Here is a 14,073-nt window from a genome sequence, read left to right as displayed (position 1 = left end):
CACTGTGCTTTCTGTTTATATTGTCTGATTACAGTGCTTAATTTGTAAATAAAAACGTGCCGGTGTCCAAAGTCCTCCTCTTAAACATGCAGCTGCTGCAATTGAATGTCCAAACACGGAATACTAAGGCAGTTTAATCCTGAAGACATCTTGGGCCTCTTCAATCCATTTAAAGCCATTTCCTGCCCCTTCAGCTCACTCTTGCAGCTTTCTCCCATTGTGATGCTTTTTTATTTTTCTCTTCCTCGTCTTTCCCATATGTGTCTTTAGCACGCAGTAAATGCTTGAGGCAGAAAAATAAGTGCCGGCCCTCAAAAATAAATGCCGGTGCTCTGCACCGGAAACAACAAGCACAAATTAAGCACTGTCTGATGAACTGAGACATGCTTATTTTTTTGATCGTGTGTGTTGTATCTCTACTCATTCTTTCCATAATTTCTTTGTCATTCTGTATTTTGCTCTGTCAGTGGGCCTCCTCTCTTTTCTGCATATGCTGCTTCTCATTCCATCGCTTATTTCTTCTCATGATGTTGCTTCTTATTTCGTATTTTTCTTCTCTCTATGTACTTTCACTCTGTGTGTTTTGTCCTCGATGATGCCATTTTTTTAATGTGACTTATAGTTCTTCAGATATTGCTCTGCACTTGTCCTATTTCTTTTTCATGTATTATTTCTCAATGTGTGTTTTGCTTCTGCAACTTTTGGTTTTCATTGTTTTCTTTCTTGCTTATATGCTGCTTCTCATTGAGTCTCTTTTTCCTTATACAGATATTATTTTTTATTTTATCTAATTGTCACAAAATGCTTTTTCTTGAAACTCACTGTAGTTCCTATTTCTTCTCTTGATTTGGTTTCTCATTGTGTCTCCTATTTCTTCACAATGTCAACCCCCGCTTTTAAAGATGCTGCAGTTTGTTGTCTTCTCTTCCTTTTGAATATTTTGTCTCTTGTCTACTATAGTTTATATGTTTCTCACCATGTCTTCTCTTTCCCCTTGAGAAACTGTCTCATTCTCCCTTGTTCCCTTTTTACAAGAGATTGTTTCCCATTGTGTCTCCTCTTTCTTAACCACAAGTTGTTTGCCATGGCTTTTCCTCTTCTCCAGATAATCTTTCAACATGTTTTTCTTTTCTGTAGGTCTCCAGATGTTGGGTCATATTGCATATTCTTGCTTCCACTTCTCTATCTTCTCTAAATATTGCTTCTCATTCTGTTGGTTGTTTTTTCCAGATTGCATTTCTTTCTGTGCCTCCCTGTATTGTTTCTTGTATTATTATTCCTTTCCATGTGTTATTGTTTCCAATTGTGCCTCCATTCTCATACAGTTGTTTTGTTCGTATGTAGCTTTCGTCATGTTTTTCATTCTTCTTTACATCTGGTTTTCCATTAAGATCCCCATTTCTCCTTCAGATGTTGCATCTCAGTGTCCATTCTTCCCTATCCATGTTGCCTCCTTGCATCTTCTCGTCTTTAGGTGTTTCAACGTAAGATTTCTCAGCTCCTTGTCTCCAAACTTTTCTTATGCTGTAGCCCACTGCATCTTCTCTTTCTTCTGCAGATTATGATTTTCACTTTGTTCTCCAGTGTTTTTCTCATTTTTTTGTCTCATATTTCTCCTCTGGATGTTATTTTACACTATTTTCTTTACTTCTTCAAAGGTTTGTCATGTGTCACTTTCTACTCCGGATGTGGCTTCCTACTGTCTTTCCTTTTCTTTCTTCTGTGTAATTTGTTTCAGTCTCCCTATGCTGTGAACTGTATGTTGTTTTTCAAGACTTTCTCATTCTCTTTAGTATCTAATTTTCTCAATCTCTTCCCTTACCCTCAGATGTTGGTATTCATGTTCATGTTCTGTGCTGGGATTTTCTTCACCATGAAGGTCCGTGTGGGTCTGAACCAGGAGCTATCAGTGCCACAGGTACATTTGCCCCTCCTTAAAGCACCTCTTTCACCTTCCTCTCCCCATTATCCTTCAGTCTGTAACTCATAAGAGCACCACGCCATCATTGCCCAATCTCTTTCACCTATTGATCCTCATATATCCTTAACTTATCAACCAACTTTCACCTTTTGCTTTGTAATGTTATTGGCATTTTTGTAATGTCTTCTAAAATTAAATCACAGATAGCACTTTACAATCTCTGTGCCCTTTTCATATGCTTCTGGGATTTACATGGATTGGTTGTGAATGTTTATATTTTACATGTAGCTTGACAGTGCATCAGTCTGTAAGACTTACTAGTACCAGTTCTTTGAAATATTTGGCGGGTGTGCTTTAGCTCCTCACAAAGGTGTATTTCCACTCTCACATTGTAATATTGATTCTTTGATATTTTATTTTTGTTTTAATCTCTGTTTATTGCATTTCTACTTCTTTCCAAGTTTTACACTCTATTACAACATGTACTTACATAGGTCTACACATAAGTACTGTAAGCGGATAACATTTTACAGCTTAGGATACAAAGTATGCAGAACAGCAGCGAGGTGTGTTTCGCTGTCAGGTATAGAAAAAGCAGATCTCAATGCGAGTAACAACAGTATGTAGAATGAGGAAAGTATCTGTTCCGGTGTGAGCAGGTTAGCATTTTGTGCATGGAAATGAGTAGTGCAAGTAGTGTGCAATTACAGAAGTAAATTGTTCACTGCAACAAAGATCAACAGTATTAACCAGAATGTTAACCATAACAGAAATACCATTCAGGCGGACGACACGTTTACATCTCTGGCCCGTACAGTCGGGTGCACTAACAGGTGTTCCACAACAGGTGCTTGGGGGTATCGTGGATGCTCCTCATATTCAACTGAACCCTGGAGTGGTGTGCGTGGTGCAGAAGCACACTGGGTTATAGGTCTCCTCTATCGGCGTATGCACTGAAGAAGTCTCTTCCCTGAGTACGGTGTCTCTTGGTGTTGGCATGGGCAATGGCTCAGAGGTGGTATGTATTTCAGCGTGTAAGTCTGGCGGGATGGCGTTTCGGTTAGTGGCTATTGGATATTTGTGGAGCCCCAAGGTATCCTCTCGATGGAGGGAAACACTTTCTGTTTGCGCCCAGACTGCAACCGAGCCGCATAGTGCAGCGGGTCAGGTGATTTCCACCTGCAGGTTAGGAGTCTCTTGGCTAGTAGCAGCCCCAGGTCACGGAATCGGGTGTGATCCTGTATTTCTTACCACTGCGGTACAATCCCATAGTACAGGTCTCCCACATTGTTAAAACATCTCTACCTGTACAGTGACAGGCGGCGTGTTACTTCTTGCCAGTATTGCTGTAAGCAGGAGCATGCCCAGAGCATGTGGAGTAAGTCCACATCTATCAGGTGACAGTGGGGGCAATCTGCATCTGTGCAGTGGAAGTAGCGATTAGTTTTGGCAGGTGTAAGGTAGACTCTGTGGACTATATAGAGGTGGATCAACAGGAACCGGGCATTACATGGAATGTAAACGGGCTTTCCAGCAGAGAGGACCTGTCTGTGTAAGGTTGCCCTGGGTCAGATTCCCAGCGGGCTCGAAGGGGTGTGAGTGATTGTGAGGTGTCTGTGCATAGAGAGTCAGCTAGCCAGCGCATCAAGTGCCTTCCACTTCCAAACACATGGAGGTACTGCAGAGTAGGGTGTATGGGTGGTGGGTGCTTCCTGAGCCAGATCCCACCACATCTGCACCAGTGCTCCTACAAGACAACTGTATAGGAGAAAGCTACCATGAGGGAGGCCAGTACCCTCCATCAGGGCTTCGTGTTGGAGAAGTGCCCTATCTTTTTTAAGGTCTCCTATAGTGTGAATCACCGCGGCATGCCAGGTCGCCAACTTTGCCACAGAGGAGGTCTGCTGACCCCGTGGCATCACCAATAGGGCCACTGCTGAGGCTTACGGAGTTATTGCTCTCTTAAGGTATAGGCAGTGGCGAAAGCAGCGGTGTGTTACATGCTGAAACAAGGGTTGGGACGGCGATGGTCTGACGCAGGGGTGGAATAGTTTTAGGATACATGGAAGGTTCCAGCTGCAAGCCATTGTGATAATCATTGTAGTTGGGATGCCAAATAATAATGCTCAAAATTGGGTACAGCGAGCCTGCCCTGGTCAGTCTGCCTGCAAAGTTTAGAGAGCCCCACTCAAGAATGGGAGGTGCCCCAGATGAAGTCCATCATTAATCGCTTGAATGATCGGAAGAAGGAGGCAGGAATATACAATGGAAAGTTCGCAAAGTAATATAAGAGGCGGGGAAGTGTGACCATCTTAAGTAGTGGTACCCGCCCCACCACCAACAGGAGTAGTGGCTTCCAGAATGTTATCTGGGTCCTTAGTGATGTGTCAGCCCACATCACATAACTGTTGATATCTGAATGTATTTGGCTGCCAGGCAAGAGAGGCACCATCAAGGACCAGGCTTGGGTGCAGTATGGGCCAGCAGAAAGAGACACAACTTGGCCCAGATAACCCACAGACCAAAGAGGGATGCATAGTTATCAAGAGTCCAGGCTTTTCCATCAGGGAACAAGGAAGTATTTCTGAGGTAGATGAGCAGGTCATCTACATATAGGGGTACAGTCTCCCACCTTACGTGGGTAAAGCAGCCACTAGAAGCTTTATAGGCAAACAGAAAAGGGGGGGGCAGGGGGCAGATCTGCCAAATGCCTGTGCCTGTTGCAATTGGGTCAGAGATGAGGGAGCTCGACCTAACTCTGGCCGATGGTAGCGTATACAACAGTCTCACTAACCTGAGGAAGTGGGTTCCAAAATCAAATTGTGGGAGCATTGCGAATAAGAAGGGCAACTCAAGTGAATCAAATCATTTTTCTAAATCTAAAACTAGGCAGCCCGTATTAGGCCAGAGAGACGGGCATATTCAAGGATGTGAAATAAATGCTTTAAATTAGATGATGTGGTCTGGGCTGGCACAAACCCATTCTGGTCCGGATGGACTAAGGCTGGGATTATGGGCGCCAGGCGGTTTGCTAGAACTTTCATCAGTATCTTATAGTCAGAACTGAGTAACGCCTGTGGTCGGTACAAGGTCAGAAGCTCTGGGTATTTTTCTAGCTTAGGTAGCGAGAGCAGGAAGGCATCGCAAAGAGAGTCTAGGAGGCGAGCCACCGTCACAACTTCCTCATAAAGCACATGTAAACGAGACAACAGAAATGGTGCATAGGCATTGTAAAATTCTGCTGGCAACATGTAGGGTACCAGGGTCTTCCCAGTGGCAAGGGTGAGGGTGGCCTTTTGTATCTCAAAAGGGGTAGTAGGCCCATCAAGTTCCACCTGGTGGTCTGACATGGTTCGAGGGAGGGCTACAGCGGAGAGAAAGAAGGCAATTTTCTCGGGGTGGCAACAGATACCAGCTGGTACAGGGTGGCAAAGTGGCACACTTGCTCATCGTGGATCTCATTTTGCGTGTAGAGTAGGGTGCCTGCAGCTGATTGAAGTGCTGTGATGGGATGATAGGGTTGATCTTGCCTTTATCAGCCATGCAAGTAGTGAGCCCGTCTTATCCATCGTAGCATGTGTCTTAGAAGAATGGGCCGCATAAGTCAAGCAGGTCAGTCTCTCTAGAAGCATGGCATGCTTGCATTGTGCCTCTACCAAATAAAGGTCTGCTATTCAAGTCTTGGGTCACCTTGGTTTCAAGGTGCATCAGCTGACATTCAACATATCTTACCTCCTTGTGCAGGTGCTGGTGCACACCCCAACTCAGTCCCAGACAGTGTCTGTGGAGGGTCACCTTGAAGGCGTCCCATTCCATGGAGCATGTGCCTACAGAGGTGCTATTGAGATCAAAGTAGTCACTTATTATCTGACTGACGGAAGCACAGTGTGCTGAGTCCTCGAGCGTTGCGGGTTGTATGCGCCAGGTAGGGATTGGAGGAGGACCGGTGCCCCATGTGAGATGCAAGTATTGGGGATTATGGTATTAGTGGGTGCGACCCAGATAGTCAATGTGGGTAATGGATGGGGTGAGATCTAACGTGCAGACCAGTCTCCCTATCTTGACATGCAGTCCATGCAGAGCTGAGTAAAGTGAGTATACCTTGGAGGAAGTGTTACGGAGACGCCATACATCTGCAAGGTGCCAGTTCTGTAGCCAGTCCGTAAGTGATTGAGCATTAGAGGATGCAGCGGTGAAGGGCAGTGTGGGGAATGAGCAGGCTAGGCCACTGTCAAACATAATATTAAGATAGAGTACGGGGGATGTAGTCTGGAGTCCTGTGTAGTAACGTTGTAAACAAAGAGACCATAAACGTATCAATAGTGGAAGTTACAAAAAACATAACGAATACTGTTACAGCAGTGCACAGAATGTGTATCCGCCCAAACCGTTTACAGTGTGATTTTCTGTGTGGTGGGGGGACTATGCCACTCACCTATCGCTAACCACCCCACATGTCAGATTGTTTGGGATACCTGCTCAGGACCCCTCGTGTATGCTGTGATTACAGTCCCGGAGTAAATGCGTGAGTCATTAGGCTGGTTTGTGTATATAGTTTCAACAGCCCTCTAATTGTGTGGGCACAGATGAAGTGTCCGGGGAACAAGAAGGCATGATCAGACAGTTAGTAGGCATGACAGTCTTACACACTCTAGCAATAAAAAGAAATGACAAAACTGGTAAACTATAAATACAGTGTGAGTTAGATAATGGTATCTGCAGTTTGCAGTCACTTCTGCCTGGGGAGCTGAGTCTGGTCAAGAGGGCCAGGTGGTAGTGGAGCTTTCGTCACTGGAGGATCGAGAGTCATCGTCTTCAGGACTGGAGTGCTGAATAGCCCTGTTAGTGCGCCACAATCATTTGCTCCTTATCAGGGCAGCCTTGGTTGCTTGCAGGATTTGCGGCAGGGCCCATCGCCTCTGATGTCGGTCTCTAGGGGAGACATGGACCACCCCAGTGTCTGGTTGTGTTGAAGTAGTTGTTCAGGCACCAGATGTCTTTAGACAGATACATGCATCCTCAGGGAAGTCAAAAAAGTGTGTAGTGCCGTCCGCCACCACTTGCAATTGTACAGGAAAGAGGAGCAAGAAGCGTATGTCCAGGTCACGTAGGCAGCATTTTACAGCAAGAAGATAGTTCCACTGACATGGTACTGCAATGGTGTAGTCTGGGAAAAACATAATATAAGCATTATCCACTTTGATATCGATGATTTGTTGGGTTTCACGCAACACAGAGTCCCTGTCACAGTAATATAGGAAGCAAATTACTAGTGGACGAGGACTGGAGCCAGGTGGGGGCCTGCCTGCTGGGACCAGGTGTGCTCTCATCAGAAAATAATTGCAACAGGGCATCCGAGGGAAGGAGGTCGCGCAGTCAGGTCTCAACATAAGCCACCCTGTTGTGGCCCACCACGCCCTCCAGGAGACCCAACACATGGATATTTTTCCTCCTGGATCTTCCCTCTGCATCCTTAGCCCTCCTCTCCAGCATCTGAACACGTTCCGCCAAGTTTTGGAGTGATGATTCCATGAGCAGAGTCTTTAGTTGTAAGTCTGCAAGGACCTGTTCCGTCTCTCTCACCCTGTCAGCATGCTTACGGTGGTCCGAATGTAGCAAGGTGAGGTCTGTTGCCACCATATCAATATTTGCCTCCAGGGAAGTTCTGGAATGTTCAATTGCTTCAGGTACTGCATCCTATTTGTCCTCGAGCATTAAAGAGCGGTCAGAGTGGCCCGGGGGTTGTGGTAGGTGCCACCGGCGAGGGCATGCCCTGGGTGGTCGAGCGCAGGCGTCCCATCACAATGCCACTAGGGTAGCAGTCTTTAGGAGTAACAGCTGTGTACAGTGCACATCAGTGCCTGCTTGTCGGGTCTAGCCGTCATCAGAACACCACAGCATGAGCAGCCCAGGACAGTGCACCATCAGGTAGAGGCCAGGTGATGAGGGGCAACAGCAGTGCCCAGCCCCTGGCAATGAGGGTAGTAACTAAGGCTGACAAGTAAGAGATCAGTAGGACTTAGGCCAATTTGTCACTGGAGGGCCTGCCCCATGCAGTTGTTGCTGCAGGTGGGCCGCAGCGGTCCATCAGGCGTGCCCTGGGGCAACCTTGGGCACGGACCACAAGTGATGGCGAGGCACTAGAGGTGGGCAGCCTGCTGATTGTATCAGTATGGCACAGCGACAGGTTAATTCCACCGGAGGGCGTCAGGCACCACTGTCCCCTGTAAGCGCTTTGGCAGAAACTGAGAGGGGGCCACCAAGGGTCCAAGCGAGGGTGGGTGCAAGAGGTAGGTATTGGAGACTGCGGCCAAGCACCGCTTCCTCAAGCCCACCAGTGATTAGCTACAAAAAAGATAGCATGCAAAGTGTGTTCAGTGCATCACCACATCATTCCAGTAAGAGAGTAGCACAGTGGAAGCTGTATCGGAGTTGACCCCTTCAGGCTGGCGCACCCAATTACACTCACACTTCAGCTTCATATTGTAGGTGCAGGGCAATGGCATAGGCTGGGTGTCAGTGTGGCTGCATAGCCTATTCACCAGACTAGAGGACTCCATGTTGTTCTTCGTGAGCAGACTCCAATGTCTGGGCCTGGGCCCAATCTGACCTCAGTGAACTGGAGATGCTGCAATTTGTCTCCCTCACCCTCCCTCCTACCCCATCCACCTCCTGGGTCTTCCAGTGTTGTCTGGGGGATCACCAGGCCTCCTACATGGCTTAAGAATCACAAGCGCGGCTCAGCAGGATCCAAATAGTCAGCCAGTGCAGCCCGGTTCCCATGCAAGGGCCTCCAGGCAGAGCGTATTTGCCACGGGCGTCATGAAGCCTGGGCCTGACTCAACCACTAGCCCCTCACAGGCCTTGACGCCCCAGGCTCCTCTGCACAATGCCCCTCCTCTCACCTGGGCACCAAGTGTAACACGAGGGGCCGCCGGTGCGGGTGCTCCCAGTCCACGCGGGCATCAGGGGCATGCACCGCTAGTGCTCCAGTGCCTAGGAGCCGCACTGTGGGAGCGATGATTTCGTCTCTGAGCCCCCTAGGGAAAGGGCATTCTTACAGATGGGGCGGGGGAACGCAGGCACCACAAAATACATTGCCACTGCCTCTCAGCATGTCCTCTGCCTACCCCTATCAATCCCATCCCGCGACATGAGTGTAGGCCATGCCCCAAGGCTCTATCCAGGCTCGAAGAGTCATCCGGGCTGCATGGAACAGCAGTCCTCCAGGCTAGGAGCCTGATGAGGTAGGTGTGAGCGACGGACGGTGGGTAGATCCCAGGATTTTTATCAGATAAGGGGGGGTTGTGCCGAGCCTTCCTAAAGTGCGTCCACCATCTTGGCTTTGCCATACTATTGATTATTTGATATAACATTCTGTCCTTTACATTTAACACATACTACCACTGGATTGCTTTGAGGACAATTTTGCATCTGAAAAGTACACTCAGTCATTACACTGTCAAATTCAATTCTTTATCACAATACGCATTGTTTACAGAAAGCGATCCGTTTCTGCTATTTTACCCTAGCATTGACAAAGTCAATAAGTCTGGCTTTCGCATGTTAAGCAACATTGGTGCTTTGAATTTAAGGTCCCACTGGTGGAAACGTGGACTAATCCCTTAAAAAAAGCATCACAACAGATGCTCCAGAGATAGTTGATCCAGTAGATGTAAAAAAGCTGGAAGGGCTGATAAATAACCTTTAACTGTGGCTACAACAAGGTCTTGCTGAGACAGTGAAACACAAAATAAGAGAATGTGTCTGACAAACGTGCTTGCAAAGGTTGAACCTGCTGTGGGAGGCACCAAACAACATGCTTCGCCCAGAATATCCGATTTAGTAGAATATCAGCTGGATGATTGAATGACACCAGCATCTTCAGGAGGAAGTTTGAAAGCCACTAACTGTTGTTGCTCAATCTCCACGCATGGAGGTGGAGATTGTGCAGCCTCTGGTGCAGGACCTGGCCACACTGGTGCAACAGAAGACTCTCCTGAAGAGGCAGCCCGACTAGAGTAGAAATGCTTGTGGCCGGAAGTTCTGGATACCAAACTCTCTGTTTCCTGTCTGGATCCACTAGGATGACTTAGGCCTGGTCTTTCCTCATCATTTTCACCACACACATGGGGTGGGTAGGTGGCATATAGGATGACAAAGTTGTGTCCAAGCCCAAACAAATTATATATTTTGCAGCATTTTGGCCATCAAGGATCTGATGTTCGAGTAGAAAAAGTTGGCGCAAAGACACCTAATAATACAGGTCCTAAATGTACTCCGACTTGTGATAAGGAAGGCCCCCTTCAGCCTTTCCAAAATCCAGACAAAAGTCCAAAACTTTATTTTCAAAGTTCACTGAGGGCACTAGAGAGGAACACTTGTGGCGTCATATGCAGATTATCCAACAATACGTTCTTTATTTTCTTGAAATCAAGGATCATATCAAGCCACCATATGCTTCGTAAAGCTCATCCACAGGACTAGAATAACATAATATATAAAGTAGAAACCAATTCGCTTAGACAAAGCTAACCAAGTGATTACAATGTCATTAGAGCACCACGGTGGTAGGATTACACCAATTATTGTTATATAAAAAATTCACGATTGTGCACATATGAAATAAGTGAAAAAGCTACAATAACTAGAATAAACCTATTTGTTTATTGGGCACCAGAATTAAGAATATGGTAGAAATCAGTCGAGGTGACAAAAGGGTGGTATCACTTAATCTATTAGGACAAAAATCAACCAGAGATACTAAATGCAAGGAGCAGTTACAAAAGCCAGAGTTATGCCAAAATATCCAGTAAACACCCAATCAGTCCCCAGAACCTTAATCATAAAGAATCGGAACTGAATGTACAACATCCTTGCTTCAGCGTGCATCTAATCAACTGACATCTTGTAGGTCCTTGAATACATTGCTCTCATGATAAAATGTCTCCCCTTCAGCTTTCTGATCATAAAACTGCTGACCCTCTTTAGAGAAGGTAAAACAGCGGGATGGGGACTGTGGGGATGAAGCTCCCGAATCCGAAAGAATGATGGGATGCCGGTCCGGTATCTGTGCTGGTGTCGACGGTCTAACCCATGACGTTGATCTTGGTGCCAGGAATGGCGTTGAACCTTGCGCCGTGACTGGAGCCGGCGGCCCGAGGGCATGTCTGGCCGCGGGTGGGGGTCAACTCCCACTTTTACTGTTGGGGAAGGATCCGCCAGTGAGCCTCTGACAGGATGTCACCTCAAATCCTTGGGGTCTGAAGGGGCTCCAGAAGGATACAGTGGGATACTAAGGATGATTGCTGTGGCTTTCTTTAGATGCATCGCATCTACTGAGGCTGTCCGCTGGGGAGGAATGCTGTCGAGAGGAAACACTTGTGAGGTTTGCTCTGTGTGGCAGCTTCGAGGCCTAAAAGAACTCAGGGCATTGCACAACTCCATGGGTTGAGAGAGGCGGGATAAAAGAGAACCATGTTTCAGCTTCTTATGTTTTTTGCATTTCTTTGACTTTCCTGAACTCTTGGATCTCAATGTGGCGCTGTATCTGGGTCATTCCTGAGAGTGGAAGCGTGACCACGCCCTTACCGGGTTTAGGACAGATTCAACGGCTTCATTTCGAGCTTGTCAAGTTTGGTGGTGTGGTTTCAAATGGCCTTTGGGTTCATTTTTGGACAACATGAACATGACTGCAATATGCGGTGCAGAGGCACTACAGGCAGACTTCGTGTGTGCATGTCACCGACATTCGATCATTGACAATCACAACATGGTTTGAACTCCATAGTTTTAAGGCCCATAAATGCACTCTGCAAAGAATTTTTGAAGAAAAGAAAAGGTTTTTGAGTTGGAAGGTGCAGAAAGATGAGAACTGATGTCAGCCCATAGAGGTGGTGATCTTATAGTGGCCCCGATGTCACATTTGACAACGGCAGACCAGACATGGAGCCACACAACAACACCTACTGATGCACGAGGGAACCGCTAGAAGGTTTTGGATCTAGCCTGGCACCTGGGGGAAATTCACAAGGTGAGGAGGAATCTGTAGTTAGAGGTCTATCAAAAACAGAAAAAATCGGAAATATCTGAGAAGGGACGAATTACTATTCTAACTCCAGTCACTGAGTATTTGGGAATAGTACATTTTTTCGAACCTTGTGTTACTCTCGGCCAGCAGCCACAGTAAAATTTTGGGTGTTTCAGGTTGTATGCATGCAATGCTTCTGTGTGCGCTGCTGAGGCTGTGGGGCATTAAAAAGTGGAGAGGTTTAATAGACGGAACACCAGCACAGTTCATCTGGAAAACTAGCACCCTGTAAAAGCTAAGTAAGTTGTTATGCAGCTGGAACTTTTGAAAATAAGCGCTGCACCCAAAATCTAAGCAAGCTGTGAGACCAGTCCCCGTTCTTTCGAAGAAGATTTGACACATTAAGATAAGCAATATGCGACACAGCTGTCACAGTAACTTCAAGCTTATTTTATCATTTTTAGCATTATGTCAGATGGCCAGAAAACAGGCCCTAAAAGCCGCCAACTCTAAAAACATTAACTTTGCCCTTAATCTATTTTCCTTCCTTGCTTTCTCTACATCTGATTCCATTAGTTGTTAACTCTTGATTAAACTCTATTCTCACCCTGATCTTTCTCTTTGTCTGGCCCTTCCATTTCCCTTCTTCAATTTATCTTATACTTTTTCCATCATTCCCACCTCTTCCTCCACTTTCACCATTTGTAAATGTATTTTTTATTATTAAGTAACGGAAACAACGGACACCTCTAGTAACCATACAAGGAACATACAACTTCTCCACTTTCAACTTAATCCATCTCCTGCTTTGCCTTCTTACTGCTTTTTTCACCTTCTTGTCTCCTTTTCTTTTCCCCTGATTCCCTTTCTGTCCTCACATCATTCTATTAACCCCCTTTCCTCGCACATCACCCTTACCCTTCCATCTCACTTCATTTCTACCTTTTGTTTCTGCTACTTCTGTTTTTTGAAACTACACCACCTTCTTCTCCCTTAAGGTTTTTTCTATCTCACTTTAGTGTTTCCCTCCTCTTTCCTCCATTCCATTACCCACTATAATCTCCACTGTTTCCCCCTTCACTCTCAATTTTAACATTCCTGCTTACCTCCCCACTACCACTTCCCAGGCCCTCTACCACCTTCACCATGCCTCCACTTTTTCTTTCACAGGACTCGTACATGCTCAAGTATTTCAGCTACCTCAACAAATATTTCGAAGTCGGTGTGCCCACATATTTTGTTACCACTGGCGGATATAACTTCTCTACCCTGGAGGGCATCAATGGCATCTGTTCCAGCGTGGGATGTGACAACAACTCTATGACGCAGAAAATCCAATATGCAACAGACTTCCCGGACAAGTAAGTTACTACCATGCACTGTCCTTTGGCCTAGTAGGCGCCAGAGTTGCACACACCACAGTTGGGCGGGGAGGAGAAAACCATAGGCCCAGATTTAAGAGGGCCTAGCGCGACTCCAACGCCACATTAGCATAATTGTATTTATGCTAATGTGGCATTGGAAGGCCAGAAACGCAGCGCTATATTTATAAAGTGGCACAATGCTTGCATTGCGCCACTTTGTAACCCTTGGCGCCAAATTATGCCTGCGCACATACATAATGTATGCAAGTGGGGCATTCCGGTGCTGGGGGGGGGGCTGAAAAAATGGTGCAAAGAAAACTGTGAGATTTCTTTGCATCATTTTTATCAGCATTTTTAATGCCTGCTAACATCAGGCATTAAGGGAGGCTCCCATATATTTAAATGGGCCTCTGGGTTCTTTGCAGGATTAGCGTCAATTTTTTTTACAGTAATCCTGAAAAGCGCTGGACTAGTGTAAAATATTATGATGCTAGTACCCCTGACTACCGCCATGGTGTGCCGTATTTTAAGGATGGCACACACATCATGGCATTAGGGGGGAGCAAAAAAAGTGGTGCCTCACTAGGTGCAGTGCCACGTTTCATAAATCTGCCCGTAGATTAGAGCAGTGGCACAACTTGTTATAAAATAGGGTGAATCCGGCACCTACAATGCTGGGAAAGAAAATTGGGCATTATTATAGGTTGGGATTGGGAACAATAGGGTTGGATATTTACCACATGAGGTAAATACCATTA

At 46.2% G+C, this 14,073-nt stretch overlaps 1 protein-coding gene across 1 annotated transcript in view; it reads left to right on the top strand.

The window, feature by feature from the left end:
- The window catches only part of NPC1L1 (NPC1 like intracellular cholesterol transporter 1), a 211,489-nt gene that overhangs the window by 134,164 nt on the left and 63,252 nt on the right, over positions 1-14,073 (top strand). Inside the window, exons 10-11 of the mRNA XM_069214262.1 lie at positions 1,829-1,918; positions 13,122-13,312. Of these exons, the coding sequence (XP_069070363.1) occupies positions 1,829-1,918; positions 13,122-13,312 (281 nt within the window). The remainder of the gene's footprint in view (positions 1-1,828; positions 1,919-13,121; positions 13,313-14,073) is intronic.

This window comes from Pleurodeles waltl, chromosome 11 (assembly GCF_031143425.1).
Source record: "Pleurodeles waltl isolate 20211129_DDA chromosome 11, aPleWal1.hap1.20221129, whole genome shotgun sequence".
NCBI lineage: Eukaryota > Metazoa > Chordata > Amphibia > Caudata > Salamandridae > Pleurodeles > Pleurodeles waltl.
This window is presented reverse-complemented; position numbering and strand designations above follow the sequence as displayed.